Below are 21,780 nucleotides of genomic sequence, written 5' to 3' on the forward strand. Positions count from 1 at the left end.
TTTGTTGAATAAATGTTACATATTATTTGATTTATGTAAATCATTTTCTTATAACTACCATAATGTGTATTTATTCGTATTTGCTGTATTTAGTTGGATTTATATATAATTAAATCAAATATAATTTATATTAAAGGTAGGGTAGGTCATTTTGGAGAAACCAGCTCGAGTGTGCTAGAATTTGAAAATACACAGCCGGAAAAAATCTGCCTCTTCCTTACAGAGCCCCTCCTCCAACACACACGAACGCGCACATGACCAATGAGGGCACGAGATAAGTTTGTGCACAGATGGAAGGCTGACAGGCAGGTAGGCCATCCAGTTATTTTAGCCGGGCCGGCTCAGATGATTGGTCGTGCTTTTTACAGTATTACGGCTTCCACAGATGATATTTTTTATGGATTTTTTGTCAAAGCACTTCAGATATTCATTGCTATCGGGATGTTAAGAGCATTCCATGGAATATAACAAAGTGTATCTCGAGCCGGTTTCTCAAACTTACCTACCCCACCTTTAACATTCTTTTTTAACATGTTTTTTTAAATGTGTTAGTGTTTTTATTATGACTATTCATTTAACTATTTCAGCATTTTGGTCAGGTACGTTTTTTGTGTCTTAAAGAAATGTGGAAAATAATAAAAAACAACGGTTAAATAATATCGCTTTTCCAATGAAACCATATGCATCAACACTACAAAACACTCTGCTTTATATCATAAATGTGCAATAATACAATGTGCAATTACATATCTGCCACTAAGGTCTTTTGCACTGTTACAATACCGCTCCTCACTGTACAGTTTTTAACATTCATTATTTGTCCATCTTTGTTTCTTGTTTAATTTGCTCTTTTTACTGCACTGTTAGTGTACAGTTTTATTATTATGTATATTATATCTTTTGTAACTCTGGCACAAGAATTTCCCTCAATTTTATTCCATTCTATATCAATGTAAATACTGCTATATTTTGTAATGTTATTATAGTGTTCTTAAAATAGTTCCCTATCTGTGTTCTTCACAACAAGTCAAATTCCTCGTACGTGTCAACTTACTTGGTGATAAACATGTTTCTGATTCTCAAGGATAAGTAAAGTCTTGTCTCCTTCCAGTCGGCAGTGTGTGTGTGTGTGTGTGTGTGTGTGTGTGTGTGTGTGTGTGTGTATCAGAATACCTTTATTCGTCCCACAGAGGGGAAAGGTCCATTGTTACAGCAAGACAGCTTAATGTTACCTAAGAAGCATGCGTAAAAAAAAATATTGAAGATGTGTGAGACTGAATACTCACAGGAGAGTCTTTCTTTCAGCTCGGGGGTGGGGGCCATGTCCACGGCGCTCTTGCTGTGGCAGTTGAGCAGCGTGGGGTCGGCTCCGTGGCTCAGGAGCAGCGAACAGACTTCCACTCTGTTCTTCGAGGCCGCCTCGTGGAGAGGAGTGAACTGCCACAGGTCCATCGCGTTCACACAGGCGCCGTGCTGCGGGCGGAACAGAGCATTAGGGTTTGAGATTTATTTCCACACAAAAAAAGATTTTAAAATACATTTTCATTCCTTTACTTGGACTTTATTGGACCAACTGTCATTTTCTATATTAAGAGGGTTTCCTCCTTCAGCCTAGCGCTCCTATGCACTTTGGATTTGACTGTTTTTGTGTTTTCCTGTAACCTTGTTACCCCTGTATACATTCATCTGTATTTGTCTAATTATTTGTTGATAATTATTACTATCCAGGGTTAATACACTTTTTCACCAATGATTGATCTAAAACAAATCCAATAGTAGGCTTACTAGCTTCTACATGCAACTAAAATCTCTCACCAGCAAAATAACTCGACAGTTAAATGCCATTTTACGTTTCATTACTATACGATACAGTATGTATTATCATTATAGTATTACTATTTCGTGACTACCATGACTTTTCCAAAACTTTGGGAAAAATATTGTTTTCCAGGGCCTGGAATTAGCATTTTGAATTTCCATTACTTTTCCGGGTTTTTAATGACCGTAAGAACCAGGGGCGTCGCCTGGACCTGAAAACATTCGGGGCTTAGCCCCGGATGCCCAGGCCAGGCGACGCCACTGGTAAGAACCCTGACTATCTAACTTAATTTTGTTGTTGCCTCTATTCCTCAGATAGAGAATGGTAGGGCAGCATTGAAAAATATAAAGATTAATACAGTATATGTTTTTTAAGAAGATCTGCAAACAATAAATGGACATTAATACGTCTGTGGAATATGATTTGTAGGCCAGGATTATCTCTCTATGATATTTGCACTAGCCATTTCAATTGACTGTGAAACCTGTTGTGGTTCTTACTTTAAGCAGGAGCTCGGTGACCTCAAAGTGGCCGTAGGAGCAGGCGTTGTGAAGAGGAACCAGGCCACTGCAGAGACACAAAAAGCATTGCATTATTAAAAGATGTAGTATTTTAAACGCTGTGGCTCAGTGGGAAAGTGCGCCAATCAAGTTCGAGTCCCACTGCAGTCAGCATGTCGTTGTGTCCCTGGGCAAGACACTTCACCCCAAACAAAACAAAAAAAGCGTCTCACCCCTTGTCCTTGGCGTGAACATCGGCCCCGTGCTGCAGGAGGAGCTGGACGATGCGGACGCGGTTGTATCCGGCGGCCAGGTGCAGCGGCGTGGACTGGAAGAGAAGACGGCTTGTTAGCAAACAAAGATGGCCGCCGGGGGGGTCAGTGTGTGTGTGCTGCCTTCAGGAGCAAGCGGCTGATTAGGGCCAGAAGCATGTGTTTGAGTTGCAGATGAATGGCTGATATGATGATGCAAAGTCAATGGTGGGTAGAAAGAAAATTAAAAAAATCCAGCGATAAAAACTCTGTCCGAGTGACAACGAGCAACTTCAACGTCATGTATCTTTACTGACACTTCCCAATATCAGCAAAGTTCAGATATATACCTAAGTCTGAGGGGTTTTAAATTAGGTTTTATGTGGTGAGATGACAAGAAAGACAGCAACTATTAAGTTCAAAATGGCTGCGTAGGAATTACGGTTGGGAGATGATAGCTTGATCATGGTTAAGTCTGCTTTTTTAATATTTAGAATATAGAGCAGGTAAAAAATTATAAATATTTAGCAAAAATGTTACTTCTTGATGTTCATTTTACAACTTTTGGATCCTACATCTAAATAAAAATACTTTTAAAAACCTTTACCGGCAATGAATATACTAAGGGAATTCAATACTGTATTCAGATTTGATGAAATGCTATCAAACCCCAACTGAAATTTGATGTGAGGAAGCTAAAAAAAGTCTTGCTCAGGTCAAGCTAACAGTCAAAAAGGAGAGACATTCGAATCAGTCGAATCATGGAGGCCTCGTTCAGAGTGGGATGACACGAGCATGTTAGCAGTCATTACCATGGAGTGTTAGCACGAGAATGACAGGTGAAAAACTTTAGTCCATTAACCGCTTCCAACGTGAAGTAGACACACATTTCACAGACTGAGGAATCGTTTGACAAAATGCAAAGGGGGGGGGGGGGGGGGGGTCAGGCCTTCGGGCATGCATGAGTGATCATCCAAAAGGAAAATTGATTAATGAATAAATAAAGCCCAAATCAGAAAGACTGACTGAAGAGCAAGTGATTGAAAAGTGTGAGTGTGCAAGGAGAGGACAGACGCTGAAGAGAAAGCAGGCAGAGGACACTGTGAACTCCTCTCAAAGTCCAAACAAGATGAGTCGCCACCATGACACAAACCCAAAACACACACACACACACACACACACACACACACACACACACACACACACACACACACACACACACACACACACACACACACACACACACACACACACACACACACACACACACACACACACACACACACACACACACACACACACACACACACACACACACACACACACACACACACACACACACACACACACACACACACACACACACACACACACACACACACACACACACACACACACACACACACACACACACACACACACACACACACACACCGACACACACACACACACACACACCACACACACACACACACACACACACACACACACACACACACACACACACACACACACCACACACACACACACACACACACACACACACACACACAACACACACACACACACACACACACACACACACACACACCCCACACACACCACACACACGGGTAACGAGTGACCCGTAAACCCAGTCCCATGACGTACAATTACAAGTGACAGCCAGATTATTGGTCAAATAAAAACAATGGATTACAAAAAAATAAGGATTATAACAAAAAAAGTATGAATCACAACAGAACATCAATCAAGTGGCCGTTATCAAAGTCAACTTACCAGCATTTTTTGGGATGTTGACTGATGGACAAATGTTGCCAGAGTCACACGGAAAACAAAAACGAAACAAAAATTACAAAAATTACATTTTCACAGCAATGTTTTTTCTCTTCCTTCTTAAATCAATGCAACACAAGCCCTGGTTATTAAATCACTGTTTGATCCGTCATAAGGCCAGAGAGGGGGATGGGCTCAGTGTGTGAATCTCCTCCCTTGTCTCTGTAGCTTTGGGAAGAGGACTGGTTAACGGTGCCCGCTGTTTAAATCGCAGACAAAATCTCCACTGACGGATCATGCAAAATCTCAAAATATACTGCAAAGGAGGCGAGGAAGGAGTCACACTTTAACTGCTGTTGGAGAAAACATGGTTAGGATATACTGTTAGCCACATTAGACATTCATGGAAGAGAGGAGTAAGTGGTTTGTACAAAAATAAGACAATCTAAATAAGCTCTAAAGAGATATCAGTGCCTGACGAGACTTGGGATGTCAATGAGTGCCAAATATGTGGCTGACGAGTGCCATTAGGAGTAATGTGCTGCAGTTACATGTGCCAAAAGACATGCAGATGAGGAAACATCTTCACCAATTTGACGAAACATGCACAGTGTTTACTAAAAGAGCTGCATAAACAAAATGCTGCAAGAAGCTCAAAACACAATGGAAGCTGGGACCGGATGAAAAAGTTGGCCAACTGTCGCTGTTGGTGGAAAGTCACCTAAAATGCAAGTTTCATCCTTCCGATATAACTAGGTTAGCTAATGGCGCGTTTCCACTACACGGCCTCGCTCGGTATGGCTAGGCCTTGTTAGGACTGGCTCACTTTATGGCGCATTTCCATTACAGTTTAGGAACTGGGGTAGTATCTATAGTAACGCAGTGTAGGCGGAGCCGTGACGTGATCTTCAATGAGAACCACAGAAAAACAACATCAGCCGTTAGCTGTTAGCACTCAGAGCTCACAGCTCCTCATATCTGTTCAGAAACTAGACAAAAGTTAAACAAGTACAAACCACAGACTGCCTGTGTCATGGTGAATACAGTCGCTGCTTTATTTATGTCTGTATACGCCGTTGTTGTGAGTGTGGACGGTCGGAGCATATACTGCGTTAGCTTAGCCAATCTCCATTTAGAAAACAAGCATTTTAAAAGGTTTTTCGCCTGCCGTCTGTCTGCAAACTTGCCAAAGCATTAATTCATGGTTTTTACTAACCGGTATCAGTATGTTGTTACTTCGGCATCATTTTGAAACGTGTATTACAATTAAATCACGGTCAAATATGTCCATCTTGTTGTAGCCCCCTTGCCAGCGATTCTCTCTCTAGTTTAGCATACTCAGCCCGACTCAGCCTCGTTGTCTCTGGCCCTAGACCCACGATTTTATGAAGCCAGAAAAACTGTGAATTAGGACCCGCCGGCCGGTACTAGGCCAAGTGGAAACGCAACCAAAAACGGGCCGCTGACGTCACAGCCCTCTTAAACCGTGCTCCGCGCTGTAGTGGAAACGCGCCATAAGTTCGCTAACTAGTTTACAGCATATGTTTAATAATGTTGGACGAACATTTTAGGTAACATCCCATGAACAGAGAAAGTCTTTATAATCCCTGGTTTCTGTTTTGAGCTCCTTGCCGCTTTCATTTATGCATCGCTTTTAGTAAACGCTCGTATGTCTTGTCATGTTGGTGAAAATGTTTCTTCATCTGCATGTGTCTTGGCACAGATGTGTTTTTATGTTTGCATCATTTCTGAAATGTTTTGGGCCGTTGTAGCTCGTTTGCACCCGTCACCCACTGTATGACTCATCTAGAACACTCACAAAATAATCATGCTCTAGACCAGGGGTGTCAAACTCAAGGCCCGGGGGCCAAATCCGGCCCGCGACTTCATTTAATGTGGCCCCACAAGAGCTTGCAAAGAATATAGTATGTTTATTATACGGTTACATGCAGATTTACAGAAGCACGTTGCCCATAAACTACATGTCCCACAATGCATCTCAAATTTTAAATTTTTCTCAGAATTTGATTTTTTCTTCAAAGTATTCATTTTTTCTCAGAATCTGACTTTATAGTATTTTTAAAAATGGCCTCGTTCACAGCATGTTGTATCAAAATGTGTTGATGCAGTTTGTGAAATGGTGCTGTACGAGCGGTTCTCTACCTTGCGTCCATCGCTGGCATGGCAGTTCACATTTAATGGAGTCAGCAGTGCCATCAGCTTTTCTTCATTTCCACTCCTGTAATTACATGGTTGAAAGAGACTGCTGTCATTAGGGCAACAGGAAAACAAATGGTGTTATCATGCACTGCTCAAATGTAAGATCCTAGGCTGTGGAGTAGTGGAAAGACAACATCCCAAAATACACATTATTGGTGTTTAAATGACTATTTGTGTGTTTTTGTCTCTGAAAACTGTTCTAAATTCACCATAAATTAGGGTAAGATAATGAAAAGAATCTTGGTATAAGGAAAATGAAGGTCTTAATGTAAGTTATTGTCATGTTGATAACGTATTAGTTAAAATGTTGACCCTATTCACCTGTAGTCTCCCCCCTTTCTTATCAAAATCAACATCCCCTTTGCTTTTAATATAGATTATATAATTTAAAAGTAGTTCTGCAGTCTTTCACAGATGATAATACTGCTTTACTGGATGTAACTAGGTAGTACTTATTCAAAATGGTCACATTTAAGAGTAGTACGTGATGTCTATGTGGCTGTTTGACTCTGGCCAACAGGAGGTAAACACATATGTCTGATACTCACCTTGCTGCTTCCAGAAGTTCATCCTTCTTGTATTCACCTGGATGGAAATAACATTTATTTCAGAGCACTTTCCATACATTAGAGTATAAAGTGCGACTTTTATTTAATGATTCAAATATTAGTTGTGAGAGGAAGCGAGCTGAGAGGCACTGACCGGTGAGAACAGCCTTGGCTGAAGGGTCGGCTAGATCCAGAGCAGATTTTCCGTCAGTGTTGCGGATATTTGGATCTGCGCCATGCTGGAGTAACACTGAGGGACAGAGGAGCAGACAAGAACATACTTCAATAATAATTCCTATGTTATGTAACTGTCACCCAGTACCAGAGGTGTAAAGATACTAATTAGATTTACTCAAGTACTTTACTTAATTACTATTTTATGTTACTTTGTACTTTTACTCCACTACAGTTCAGAGGTAAATGGTGTACTTTTACTCCACTGCATGTATTTAATACCTTTAGTTACTTTACAGATCTGGATGAATGATGTGAAATATAATCAAGTGTTAAATTAGACTTTAGTTCCACCTGGAGTAAATTCACAAGCTACCCTGCAGTATACAAAGTCATTCAAACTAGCTGCACCTTTACCAGCTTTGAGAACACTTTCATGATCAATCATTATAAAACATATCATATATATTATTCTGAAATGGACCAATCTGCACAATGACTACTTTTACTGTCGCTACTTTAACTATATTTTGATGATAATACTTTTCTACTTTTACTTGAGGAACATTTTGAAAGCAGGACTTTTACTTTAACAGAGTATTCCTACACTCTGCTACTTTTACTCAAGTACAAGATCTGATTACTTCTACTTTTAGTCAAGAACAAGATCTGAGTACTTCTACCACCTCTGCCCAGTACACTGATTAAATCTAACAAAACATATGTGTTGTTTACAACAAAAACCAACCTATAAAGTTATTTTCATGAACATAGGCTAAATAGCAGCTAATGTTAAATAGGACTAGATCATGACTATAATCATGAACAATTTGCACAAAAGCTACCTTGCTTATACACATTATGAAAAATTACAGCTAACAAAATCTGTCCGTCTAGAAAACCTTACAGATTTGCATAATTCCCTGTGCCTGAACACGGTGATCCTTACCAATGCAGACGTCTATCTTTCCCTTGATGGCAGCCTCGTGTAACGGGGTGTAGTTCCAGTTATCTCTGGCGTTGGGGTCTGCTCCCTGACACAAGAGGAGGCTGACAACTTCTGCGTGGCCGAAAGAGCAGGCGTTATGCAGGGGGATAAGTCCTCCATCATCCCTGGCGTGAACATTGGCCCCCGTCTGCAGGAGGTGCTCCACCACATCCTTTCTGCCAAAACCTGGAAGAGGATCAAAAGGCATTTCAGTTCAGCTTTTCCTCAATATTTGACTCATCTTAAACATAACTAACAAGGCTATTCCTTCTATAAATACTTAAATTCAAACATACCTAAATAATTCACTATTAGATATGACCCTTGTTGATACATAGCACAATTGTGTGTATCTCTAAACCTGAAAGAGGATCAAAATATATTTGAGTTCTATTTGTACTGTGCTTTATTTGTTCTAGTTCATGTTCAAAAAGTATATTGTACCTTATACAAAAAACATGGTATTTATGCTTCTTTTCAAAATGAATATGAACATAACACATGCCAAATGTATATTTATGTAAATATGTTGTAATTGTACAAACATTTGGCAAACCTCTATGTCATTATGGTGATGCCAATAAAGCTCTTTGAATTTGTATTACAAAAGTAAAGCACGTGAAGGTGTAAAAAGTGGCAGTATTGTGCAGAAATGTGCTAAACAGACACAGTAATGTGGGCATATTCTAATATTGCAATTACAATTAGCCTGAAACTGACATTTTAGCTAAATTAGAGGTCGTTTTGCACATCCTGTTGTGACGAATTAGCTGAAGTACAGAAATGTTGACATCTGCATTAGAGAACGTCACATTAGCAGCTTAGCAACACTAGCCGTTTAAACTGAACGTTGTGTTTACACCACAACAACATTAGCTATCTAACCGTTAAAGCCTAATACAGCTAATGCAAGCATAAACATAACTGAGACTTTTTCTTAGCTCATCGTTACAGTATGATAGCTTTAAAAACACAATTTTAATTATTGTCATTTTTTTCTGTCTGCCCTGTATGTATTGAATGTGTTGTTATGACGGTTATACAGTTTATATTTTATTAATCGTAAAGTAAACCTGGGTATTTTGACAGTGCCTCAAAAACATAATGTATTATTATTATTATTATTATTATTATAGCTAATGTTAGCATAAACATAGCGGGGCCATTAGCTTAATCGTTTAAGTATGAGAGCTAATGTTGGCATAAACATAGTTAAAGTATGATAGCTTATGTTAGCATAACCATAGTTACAGTATGATAGCTAATGTAAGCATAAACATAGCTGAGACATTAGCTATGTTTATGCTATCATTAGCTTAATCGTTAAAATATCATAGCTAATGTTAGCATAAACATAGCTGAAGCAGTTGCTATGTTTTTGCTAACATTAGCTTTAACGTTAAAGTATGATAGCTAATCTTAGCATCATAGTAAAAGTATGAGAGCTAATGTTAGCATAAACATCGTTTTTTAGTTACAAACTATGATAGCTAATGTAAGCATAAACATAGCTTCGTCGTTAAAGTATGATAGCTAATGTTAGCATAAACATAGCCAAGCCGTTAGCTTTACCCGCAGCGAAGTGGAGCGGGGTTGATTTTCGACCAGCCATGTCCTTCGCGTTTACATTCACCGAGTCCACCAGTCTCTTCACACGGGAAACGTCTCCGTTCCGACAGGCCTCGAACAGCTCCCTGAAGGCCCCTCCGCTGCTGCCGTCCGCCGGGCTGGAGGCTCCGGATCCGGGGCTGGAGACGCTGCTGCCACTGCCTCCGGAGGTTGTTGTCGTGGAGAAGCTCGCACTGCTCGGTAGCACCGGGACTGGGAGGTCCGGGGAGGCCGGAGCGACGTCGATCCCTCCGGCGCATTCCCTCTCACTCTCCGGGGGAACGATCAGGGCCATCGGCGGAGGAGAGCCCGGAGCAGCCGAGAGAGAGCTGTTTCTCGGCGGAGACTGTATGGTGCTTTGCTGCTGCGAGGAGCGACGAGACACCGCCATTACAGCAGCTCCTCTCAGGCGACAATAAAAAGCTGCTCCTCCTTTCCGGTGAAAGTAGGTCGTGTTTCCTGTCAGCTGTTTTCCCTCAGTGTGCACAAACCATATACTGTTGTATACACACAAACAACATTAATTGTATCTAGATATTTTCTTCATATTTAGGCCTACTGCGTTTATCAGTTTTGTATCAACTCTTTTTGATTACACTTCTTATTTAAAAATATATGATTAAATACACTTTTTTTGAGTATGTGCAAAAGGGAAGGACAAGAATTAGGAATTATGTTCAAACCATTACATTTAACAACTAATGTAAAGTGTACATTTCCTATAATATATCAAATTATTAATCATATAAAAGAGTTTTGTAAATTGTGTAAATGTTGTGTAATTCAAGACAAGTACAGATAAGTAAATCAAGGAATGAAGCAATGTGAGGTAAAAACGGTATATTTATTTAAAATGTGCAAAATCTCATGCAGCACAGCCATCCAACATCTAAGGCCACGCAGCCGCTTCTGCAAAACAAAGACATTAAAAGACACTTAAAAAAAACTGTGACTTTATACTAAATAAAAACAGCCTTCACCAATAGGCTAGCTGGATATAATTCTTTAAAGCAAGAAACACATCGTACTTTCCAAGGGAAAAAAAAAGTATCACTAGATCACAAGTAACACTAGATTAAGAACTGGAAACAACCCCTCACAAGCTTAATTGTAGGAGGAAATTAATACTGTAAAATGATCAAGTTGTAAACATTGATTACAGGTTACAGTCGTCATATTTTACATGTGTTCACAATCAGTTTGAGCTCCAAATGCTGAGGGGATAAGATCATCTGGATAAACTACATTTTGTCTTTATTGAAGCTATTTCGCTGTGCGAAAATGGAAATGTGTGTGTGTAATTTACTTGTACTCAAACTACAAGGAATTGAATGAGAGAGAGGGGAAATTAAGTGATTTTGGTTGAAAGATATTGCAGATGAGTGCAAACCTGAAAGCCTCAGCAGCACTGGTCCGGCGCTGACAGAGTTCTGTTTGACGACGTCTCTTCTGACCGGGTCGTTGTCAGAGATGCACAAAGTCGTCAGACTCTGCATCAAGCTCTCAGAGCCCTGCTGCCATTCACATTAACACAGTTTTCATCAAAAACTGAATCATATCAAACATTTAACAGAAATAATAACCCGCAAATCAATTTAACAGATGAATGAAAACCCTTTTAAATAACTGACCTTATCTTCAGAGGCTTTCTTGGTGGGTTTTGTATTGGTCCCCAGTGGAAGCCACTTGTTTAAAGACAAGCCCAAATCCACAGGTTCCTGCCGATCACATGTTTGTTTTCAATAAAACATGACAGCATCTCAGGAACTTACCAGAAGTTATTAATTAAAGAGGCCCTATTGTGCTTTTTGGGGTTTTCCCTTTCCTGTAGTGTGTTGTATAGGTTCATGTGCATGTAAATGGTCTGCAAAGGCTAAAATCCCTGTGTTCCCTTCAGAGGGAGTGTCTCTCAGACAGAGGGTGAAAAGAGGTGCTGCAGCACAGGCAGTATGAGAAAAATAAAGAGCTTTTTGAACATGGACACATGTCACAGTAGAGGCACAAAATACAAATATGAACCTAAAAATCATCATAATATGTCGTCTTTAAAGAAATGTAAGGAAATTATTTTGCATAACCAATGGCCGACCTTTGACTCTGGAGGCATGTCATCCTTCAGGGCTGCGATGGTGGCCTCCTTGGACTGAAATAGTTCCTACAGGTGAAAAAATACACGTAACCCGTGTGTAAAAGTAAAACACCTTCCACAGATGCAAACAAAAGGATTTGCAAATATGCCAAACATTTACATCTGTACAATCTATGCTGGTAAAAAAAAGATTACACATAGGTTATTATCTAAGTGCAGATACAAAATGGTACCTTAATGTTCTTGAGAGCCGTTTGGTCTTTCTGTACGACAGCTTGCACCACCCACAGTCGAATCTTCAGCCTCTCCTGGGTTTCTGTCTGGGTCTGGATCTTCCTCTCCAGCAGCAGGTGCTTCATCCCATTCTTCTGCTGAATGTCCAGAAGGGCCTCGGTGTGCTTCCTCTGCAGCCGGTCGTTCTCATTCTCAGCCTGCGGGACACAAGTTATTCATTTAAAAAGGCATTATTGTGCTTTTTGGGGGTTTCCCTCCCCTGTAGTGTGTTATATAGTTTTTAATGCATGTAAATGGTCTACAAAGGCTTAAATCCCTGTGTTCCCTCCAGAGGGAGTTTCTCTCACGCACATTCACCCCCCTCCCTGAAACACCTCCATTGGACTCCTTTGTTTACCTCCTGTACATAGTGACATCTCTATGTAACACTCACGCTCCTATTGGATAGCGCTCCAACACATAGTACGTGATAGGCTAAGGGGCGGGACATCACTAAGCGGTTGACCAATCACAACAGAGCCGGCCAGCTAACCAATCAGAGCAGACTGGGCTCTGGTTTCCGACAGAGGGTGAAAAGAGGTGCTGCAGCACAGGCAGTATGAGAAAAATAAAGAGCTTTTTGAACATTAAGGCATGGAGACATGTCACAGTAAGAGTAACCGGTGTTCATCAACAAATGTTCGGGCACATATCATTAGTGGGCAAGTGTACATAACAATCTCCATTCCAGTGTTTTCCCTATCTTTTGGAGCACTGCCATCAGTCCATGAATGAGACAAGTGTCTGTAGCTCAGAGGTCTGAAATAACCACTCACTCTACTGTATGACGTAACAGCAGCGCAGCGGAGGGTATTTTATCTAAACGGCTAATGTCAGTGATGTTAAAATGTGGGTATCCTACAGGTAATAAACAGGCTCGGCCACGTTTAAAAATGGCACAGAGCAATAGTTTGTCGTTGCTGCTTCCTGTGTTTTGTGAAGTCAGCTCTGTAACTCCTTTACCCACCAGGGTGCACACAACACTCAGCGATCAACAACTGAGCGAATGAATAAAAACTTGTGACATTACAGATCTGATTACCTGTTCGATTTTCAGCTCCAACTGGATATTCTTCACATCCAGGTCGTGGCTCTCACTGAGGATACGCGTGCATGTTGCTTTGCTTCTCTGTTGGAGACATTACCAGAAGTAAAAATGACTGTCATAGTTTGAGCAACGGTCAGTTTTTAAAATGTGACTCATGCCTGCCGCTGTTATTTGTTTGAATCAATGAAATTGTCTTTTAATTAGTAAAAATGTCCAGAGAGTTGCAAGAATGAGTTTGAAGACCCAGGAATAAGTTCATATTTGACCACTTCCTCGTCTCAAAGTTAACATTTTCTGAATGTGTTTCTGGTTGTTAGCCTGAAATAAGGTCTGTGGTTAACTCTAGCTGGAGAGATATTAACATTTTGTTGTATGACATAAAATACGTCAGTAAATATCCCACTGGTGAATTTAAGAACGGCAGTTGCTAACAAGTGTCTAAATGAAACGACTAAACGTCATCACGTCCAACATTAGCTGCCTTTAGCTTAGCGGTGGTGACGTGAAGTCATGTGACCGTGCTGTAGTTCCTTTATAGCCCAACATTAGCCGCCTTTAGCTTAGCGGTGGTGACGTGAAGTCATGTGACCGTGCTGTAGTTCCTTTATAGCCCAACATTAGCCGCCTTTAGCTTAGCGGTGGTGACGTGATGTCATGTGACCGTGCTGTAGTTCCTTTATAGCCCAACATTAGCCGCCTTTAGCTTAGCGGTGGTGACGTGAAGTCATGTGACCGTGCTATAGTTCCTTTATAGCCCAACATTAGCCACCTTTAGCTTAGCGGTGGTGACGTGAAGTCATGTGACCGTGCTGTAGTTCCTTTATAGCCCAACATTAGCTTTTTATTTAAAAAAAGTGGTGTTAATATGTAGAGATTATCCTGCTGAACAACACATGTAAGTATCATAAACGTTTGTGTGTCACAGAGATTATTTTCTGAAATCCAATTGAAAAATCCCATTGCTTTTTGTTGAGGGAGCCCTTACAATGCTAACTTGTTCCACCTCTGCTCGTTGCCTTTTTGTGAATCACAACCAACCAATGACAAAGATGAACAAGACTGAATGCTCTCTCTGCAGGCCTGGTATGTTTAAAATAAAAGAAGATGAACAAGCCTTTAATCTCTGGGCCGTGGCTCTTCTCTTGTGGTTCAGGAGTCTGCAGCTCTCTGACAGTTCTGGTTCCTCCACCTGCAAACTCTCCTTCAAACGTTCGCTCTGCCGCAAAGCCACCGCCGTCTCCCTCTCCACTAGCTTGTCCCTTTCCTTCAAGTCGTACAGTTTACTCTAACAAAATAAGGCAAACATTGGCATCAAGCAATAACAACAAGCACCTCATTCAGTGTCATCAGCACTTTAGTTCTGTAGTTTATTTCTATCAAAAACCCTGAATAATTTGCATTAAAATGCCCTATTTCGATTTACATTTTAATAAAAAAAATTGCAGCTACTTTGCACACGTTGGTAGATAGATAGAGAGGTAGGTAGGTAGGTAGGTAGGTAGGTAGGTAGGTAGGTAGGTAGGTAGGTAGGTAGGTAGGTAGGTAGGGAGGGAGGTAGGTAGGTAGGTAGGTAGGTAGGGAGGGAGAGAGGGAGGTAGGTAGGTAGGGAGGGAGGGAGGGAGAGAGGGAGGTAGGTAGGTAGGTAGGTAGGTAGGTAGGTAGGTAGGTAGGTAGGTAGGTAGGTAGGTAGGTAGGTAGGTAGGTAGGTAGGTAGGTAGGTAGGTAGGTAGGTAGGTAGGTAGGTAGGTAGGTAGGTAGGGAGGGAGAGAGGGAGAGAGGGAGGGAGGTAGGTAGGTAGGTAGGTAGGTAGGTAGGTAGGTAGGTAGGTAGGTAGGTAGGTAGGTAGGTAGGTAGGTAGGTAGGTAGGTAGGTAGGTAGGTAGGTAGGTAGGTAGGTAGGTAGGTAGGTAGGTAGGTAGGTAGGTAGGGAGGGAGGTAGGTAGGGAGGGAGGTAGGTAGGGAGGGAGGTAGGTACTGTGATGTTTTGTTTATATATATTTGTACTTTATTCAGTATTATTATATTTGTTACTTAAGTAATTCAACATTCTGCTGCCGTGACAATTTGGGATGGATTAAGTATCTAATGTAGTCTATTTTGTGGAGTTAAACATACTATCAAACCAAAACAAAAACCAGTCTTAGATTTAAACTAGTCCCTGATTGGCTGAAGTAGGAAAGAAACGCCTGTCAGATTTAAGTATTTACTCTTTCCTTTGTGCGACAGGACTGTGGTGAGTAGTATCTCTTACCCTCAGCGCCTTACTATCTTCTCTGTCATTATTTTTCAGACGTTTCCTCTCAAAGTCGAGACCTGTCCAGTCGCAGTCTTGCTCCTCCAGGACACGGTTACGCTTCACTCTCATTTCCTCGTCGATCTTGTCCAGTCGAGTTTGATTTTCCTGGCTTTGCTCGTCTTTCTTGACTTTGACCCAGGTTTCATAACGTTCGTCCACGGCTTCAATTTAAAAAGGCAACAGAGGGAAAAAAAACAAGTTAAAATAGTGCTTTTTAACTTTAAAGAGGCTCTATCATGCTTTTTTCTCTTCCCCCCCCCCCTCCCTGAAACCCCTCCATTGGACTCCTTTGTTTACTTCCTGAACATGGTGACATCACTATGTAACACCATGGCTGTATACAAATGTTTTAACCCTTATGGTTTTAATAAGGGCTATACAAGTGTTTTTCCTGGGTAGTTAATTTAGCTTTAAAAAAAAAATAGTAAGCTGATTCACAGACATTTCTTTCCCGATGTAATGGCGCATTTCCACTACAGGGCCTCGCTCGGCCTCGTTCGGTATGGCTAGGCCTCGTTAGGCCTTGTTAGGACTGGCTCACTTTATGCTGCGCTTCCATTACAGTTTAGGAACAGGGGCAGTAACTATAGTAACGCAGTGTAGGCGGAGCCGTGACGTCATCTTCAATGAGAACCCCAGAAAAACAACATCAGCCGTTAGCTGTTAGCACTCAGAGCTCACAGCTCCTCATATCTGTTCAGAAACTAGACAAAAGTTAAACAAGTACAAACCACAGACTGCCTGTGTCATGGCGAATACAGTCGCTGGTTTATTCATGTCTGTATACGCCGTTGTTGTGAGTGTGGACGGTCGGAGCATATACTGCGTTAGCTTAGCCGATCTCCATTTAGAAAACACGCATTTTAAAAGGTTTTTCGCCTGCCGTCTGTCTGCAGACTTGTCAAAGCATTAATTCATGGTTTTTACTAACCGGTATCAGTATGTTGTTACTTCGGCATCATTTTGAAACGTGTATTACAATTAAATCACGGTCAAATATGTTCATTTTGTTGTAGTTGTAGCCCCCTTGCCAGCGATTCTCTCTCTAGTTTAGCATACTCAGCCCGACTCAGTCTGTGTTGGCCCGGAAAGAACCTCGATTTTATGGGGCCAGAAAAACTGAAATAGTACCCGCTAGCCAGAACTACTCCAAGTGGAAACGCAACCAAAAACGGGCCGGGCACGGCACGCTTAAAGCGAGCTCCGCGCTGTAGTGTAGTACCTTTGGCCACTATGTCCATTTCAATCCACTTCAACGGCTTCAACACTCGTGCTTCTATTGGCTAGCGCTCCAACACATTGTACGTGATAGGCTAAAGGGCGGGACATCTCTAAGAGGTTGACCAATCACAACAGAGCCGGCCAGCTAACCAATCAGAGCACACTTCTCTGGTTTCAGACAGAGGGTGAAAAGAGGTGCTGCAGCACAGGCAGTATGAGAAAAATAAAGAGCCTTTTGAACATTAAAGCATGGCGACATGTCCCAGTAGAGACACTACATACTGATATACACCTGAACATCAGCAGGAGAGGACTCTTTAAAGAAGAGACACTACATACTGATATACACCTCAACATCAGCAGGAGAGGACTCTTTAAAGAAGAGACACTACATACTGATATACACCTGAACATCAGCAGGAGAGGACTCTTTAAAGAAGAGACACTACATACTGATATACACCTCAACGTCAGCAGGAGAGGACTCTTTAAAGAAGAGACACTACATACTGATATACACCTGAACATCAGCAGGAGAGGAATCTTTAAAGTAGAGACACTACATACTGATATACACCTGAACATCAGCAGGAGAGAACTCTTTAAAGTAGAGACACTACATACTGATATACACCTGAACATCAGCAGGAGAGGACTCTTTAAAGTAGAACATCAGCAGGATATGTTGTCTTTTAAAAAAAGGGACACAAGTTTATTTACCTTTGACTCGATCTTCATGTCTCACATATAGTTCCTTTATTTTATCCTGATGTTTCTGTTGGCAACGAAACATATAAAACAAAGAATCAGCGTTTAGAAAATATCATTTTGAAAACTTAGGAATGAATTTACTTTTCCTTGTCCCCATGTGAGGATCTAAGGACAGAGGGGGTTGTTTTCATATTTTGTACAAACTGTAACGCCCCCTGAGACAAATGTAAAATGTGTGATATTGGGTTATATAAATACACTTTGATTGATTGATTAAGCACAATTATTCTGGTATTTACAAATCAGGAATGATATTCAATCTATACCAACATATAAGAGTGGTTTGAATCAATTGGAAAACATATTAAAAGCTTCCTCTTTAAGGAAGAAAGGGGGATTAGTGTTTGTTGTAAAAGGATCAGATGTTATCTCTTCTCTGTGAGCTGTTCTGTTCTGTAGGATAATACTTTAAGTGTGAATACTTCTACTGCCTGAATCTGCTTTATGGTTTTCACTTTCTTTGCTTCATTTGTTCAGTTTTTAATTCAGCAGGTGAACCTATATGTTCATAAAATAGTGTGTGTGAGCTTAACTGTGTGTATTAAACTAAAACTGAGGATGTTCTGTCAGCTCAGATTTTACTCCTGCTTTTTTAAACTGTAGTATGTGCTCATATGTTGGTGTATAGGCTACTGCCTGAGTATACTTCATGAAAGGCAGGTTTTCCTATCATTTCTGATCCTAAATATCTTAATACTACTTCTTTAGTAATACACTTATATTCCTTTTATCTGATATTCATTTGCATTACATTTGAAATTGACGTTATCCAAAAGTAATCAGGTTGCTTTTACATATTGATACTCAGATTAAGTTACTGAAAACCCTTTTTTCAGGTAACTAGTAGTTGGAAGTGTGAAAATAAAAGCAATATTTGATCTGGACGTTGTGAGTTCTTACCAGCTCGAGCTTCCTGATCAGGATGTTAGAGCTGACTTGTTGCTCGGCTCTCTCCACCTGCAGGCTGCACTTCTTCTCCTGACTCTCCACCTCTGAACGCCCCTTCTTTCTCTGATTCTTTGCCGCCATCTTCAGCTCACAGATCTCTTCTTGTTGAGCCGTCTTCAATTCTTCCAGGTTCTGCTGTCGCTCCTGCAATCAATAATCAAATTGAGTTGATTGGGGGTGGAAGAAAGTCATTTAATGCAAACACATAACGTTACAAAAAACCTCATTTGCTTCTGTTTACAAGATAGATAGATATATATACTTTATTTGGGAAAACATTTTTGTTACAGAAGCATCAGTGTGTTCAGAGATTATAATAAAAATACTTAAAAAGTGGAATAGAGAATTAACAACTAAAAATGAACTATTATATCAAATATAATTGATTAAATGTTCCAAATTTTTTTCTAAACAAGTCAAAAATACTGCAGTTAGTAGCAGGAATATATGCTTACACTACGGGGGCATAGACATACTTGTATATACATAGGATAGTAAAAAATGTACCGATAATATATATATTTTGCTCTATGAACCTGAACATGGGCATTATAAGACCCCTTAAAAGTGACTTCCGGTTGTCCCAGGGTAAAATGTGTCTTTATGTCGAAGATAAGAGGTAATTTAAACTATTTGCAACAAAAATAACACGGGTGGTTTTATACTATGGTGTGTGCAAGAATAGATGCAGATCACTACTTTCTTTTTCAATTATGTGCGTTTAATTCTAATTTATAGCATCTGGTGTCATTACATGCTGCACAGTTGAGGGGACTACTGGAAGGGAAACTGAAAAAGTATTGACTTATTAAGCACATGTTCAGGTGTATATCAGTATTTAGTGTCTCTACTTTAAAGAGTCCTCTCCTGCTGATGTTCAGGTGTATATCAGTATTTAGTGTCTCTACTTTAAAGAGTCCTCTCCTGCTGATGTTCAGGTGTATATCAGTATGTAGTGCCTCTACTTTAAAGAGTCCTCTCCTGTTGATGTTCAGGTGTATATCAGTATGTAGTGTCTCTACTTTAAAGAGTCCTCTCCTGCTGATGTTCAGGTGTATATCAGTATGTAGTGTCTCTACTTTAAAGAGTGCTCTCCTGCTGATGTTCAGGTGTATATCAGTATGTAGTGTCTCTACTTTAAAGAGTCCTCTCCTGCTGATGTTCAGGTGTATATCAGTATGTAGTGTCTCTACTTTAAAGAGTCCTCTCCTGCTGATGTTCAGGTGTATATCAGTATGTAGTGTCTCTACTTTAAAGAGTCCTCTCCTGCTGATGTTCAGGTGTATATCAGTATGTAGTGTTTCTACTGGGACATGTCTCCATGCTTTAATGTTCAAAAAGCTCTTTATTTTTCTCATACTGCCTGTGCTGCAGCACCTCTTTTCACCCTCTGTCTGAAACCAGAGCCCAGTCTGCTCTGATTGGTTAGCTGGCCGGCTCTGTTGTGATTGGTCAACCGCTTAGAGATGTCCCGCCCCTTAGCCTAACCTGTAACAATAGAAGCTAGATAGAAATAGAAACTCCCTCTGGAGGGAAAACATGGATTTTAGCCTTTGAAGACCATACACATGCACAAAAACCTATAGGACACACTACAGGAAATGGAAAACCACAAACAGCAGGATGGGTCCTCTCTTTAACGTGTGTGTGTGTGTGTGTGTGTGTGTGTGTGTGTGTGTGTATGTGTGTGTGTGTGTGTATGTGTGTGTGTGTGTGTGTGGTGTGTGTGTGTGTGTGTGTGTGTGTGTGTGTGTGTGTGTGTGTGTGTGTGTGTGTGTGTGTGTGTGTGATGCTTACTTCAATTTCTTTCAGTCGTTGCCTCTGGACCTCTTGATTTACCCGGAGCTTTTCCCTCATCCTCGCCTTGGAGGCCTCCAGTCTTTGCTTGCTGGTGTTCCAGGACGTTGTGAGGCTGCTCCTCTCATTTTCAAACTGCCCTTTCTCTTTGACCGCTCGATTCAGTTCCTCTTGGAGACTCACACACGTCTCCCACAGCTGCAGGGAGAAGGTGGTTGTTTCGATACAAATCAAACAAGTGTCTCCATAATCACTGGAACCTACACTGTATTCTCGAATGCAGGAGGTTTTGGTGAATGTAGGGAAGTGTAATCAATCAAAATACTGCAATTAAAACCTTTGTCCATTGTGGCCGAGTCCCAGTGAAAAGCATACAGTATATACTCGCCTTAAATGGGCTTATCACACATATGCTGATGACATATTGTGTACATGATAACGATAAAACAACTTATGTCCAAAATCACTGCTTTAACAATGTTGTCAATGTTATTACTAGCTCCTTCAATACTTAAAAGATGGCATTTTTAACCAGAAAATGTTAATTGTCCAAAGTGGAGGTAATCATTTGTATCGTGTGCTCTCTTTATCCAATGGTCGCAACCCATTGTAGTAAAAATCCGCCCACTGAGAGTATATATGGCCACTTTCTGGTTAAAACTGACATTATGTATCCTGAAAATGCAGTCTCAGCATCCCCAACAACCCCAAAACAACTCCAATACTATCCAAATCACTTAGGCTATAATCCCATTTATTTTTAATTAACGCAATTTATGCTAATTGTGCAAATTGCCTAACATATGCAAGTTAGCATCCGGCAGTTCCTATGTGCTGGAGACCCGTATACATATCTAACGTAAAAACTTTGGGGCACTCAACATTTCCGGGTTTACTAAGCTAGCAAATAGACTCAGTCGCTAAATTACATGACATTACATTACATGTCACTTGTTAGACGCTTTTATCCAAAGCGACTTACATACTCAATACTGTGGACGATCCCCACAGGAGCAATTTGGGGTGAAGTGTCTCAGGGACACAACGACATGCTGACTGCAGTGGGGTTTGAACCTTGACTTCCTGATCCGAACACCAACGCACAACCCACTGCACCACACGCCACGCTAAATGATCTTAATGAATCTCTCAGCTCTGACCTCATCCTTGCTTTTCTCTTCCTTTGCAGGAGGGTTCTCATCTGCTTTGCCTTGCATCTCTGGTTCTCCTTCGGCCTTGGGAAAATACATTAAAAAACACGAATAAAACCTCAAAATAAAGCAGATTTCCGTCATTATTGTGATAAAAACAGATTAACAGACACGTGTACTCACCATCGTGAAATGTTGTTCAGACACAGACAAATATAAGCAGTTCAAATGGAAAATCTGAACACAACCGAATAACAGATTCACAAGATGCACTGCCATGGAAACCATTGATTTCTTTAGCAT

The 21,780-nt window shown here is 40.7% G+C and overlaps 2 protein-coding genes across 2 annotated transcripts in view; both read right to left on the reverse strand.

Moving 5' to 3' along the window:
- The window catches only part of LOC117498746 (poly [ADP-ribose] polymerase tankyrase-1), a 30,786-nt gene extending 20,481 nt beyond the window's left edge, over positions 1 to 10,305 (reverse strand). Inside the window, exons 1-9 of the mRNA XM_034150892.1 lie at positions 9,849 to 10,305; positions 8,238 to 8,462; positions 7,269 to 7,364; positions 7,115 to 7,151; positions 6,510 to 6,585; positions 4,350 to 4,370; positions 2,553 to 2,647; positions 2,320 to 2,386; positions 1,287 to 1,473 (exon numbers count right to left, since the gene is read on the reverse strand). Of these exons, the coding sequence (XP_034006783.1) occupies positions 1,287 to 1,473; positions 2,320 to 2,386; positions 2,553 to 2,647; positions 4,350 to 4,370; positions 6,510 to 6,585; positions 7,115 to 7,151; positions 7,269 to 7,364; positions 8,238 to 8,462; positions 9,849 to 10,275 (1,231 nt within the window). The 5' untranslated portion in view covers positions 10,276 to 10,305. The remainder of the gene's footprint in view (positions 1 to 1,286; positions 1,474 to 2,319; positions 2,387 to 2,552; positions 2,648 to 4,349; positions 4,371 to 6,509; positions 6,586 to 7,114; positions 7,152 to 7,268; positions 7,365 to 8,237; positions 8,463 to 9,848) is intronic.
- Positions 10,306 to 10,709: 404 nt separating this feature from the next.
- On the reverse strand, positions 10,710 to 21,543 carry LOC117498744 (dynein regulatory complex subunit 4-like). Its single transcript, XM_034150891.1, has 12 exons — positions 21,487 to 21,543; positions 20,327 to 20,524; positions 18,482 to 18,673; positions 17,531 to 17,585; positions 15,545 to 15,750; positions 14,409 to 14,579; positions 13,289 to 13,375; positions 12,207 to 12,404; positions 11,974 to 12,039; positions 11,516 to 11,602; positions 11,275 to 11,398; positions 10,710 to 10,793 (listed from the first exon to the last, which is right to left on the reverse strand). Exons 1-12 carry the CDS (start codon positions 21,541 to 21,543, stop codon positions 10,774 to 10,776), a joined length of 1,461 nt encoding a protein of 486 aa, XP_034006782.1. The 3' UTR covers positions 10,710 to 10,773.
- Between the last annotated feature and the right edge of the window lie 237 nt (positions 21,544 to 21,780).

The sequence above is a fragment of the Trematomus bernacchii genome, unplaced genomic scaffold (assembly GCF_902827165.1).
Source record: "Trematomus bernacchii unplaced genomic scaffold, fTreBer1.1, whole genome shotgun sequence".
NCBI lineage: Eukaryota > Metazoa > Chordata > Actinopteri > Perciformes > Nototheniidae > Trematomus > Trematomus bernacchii.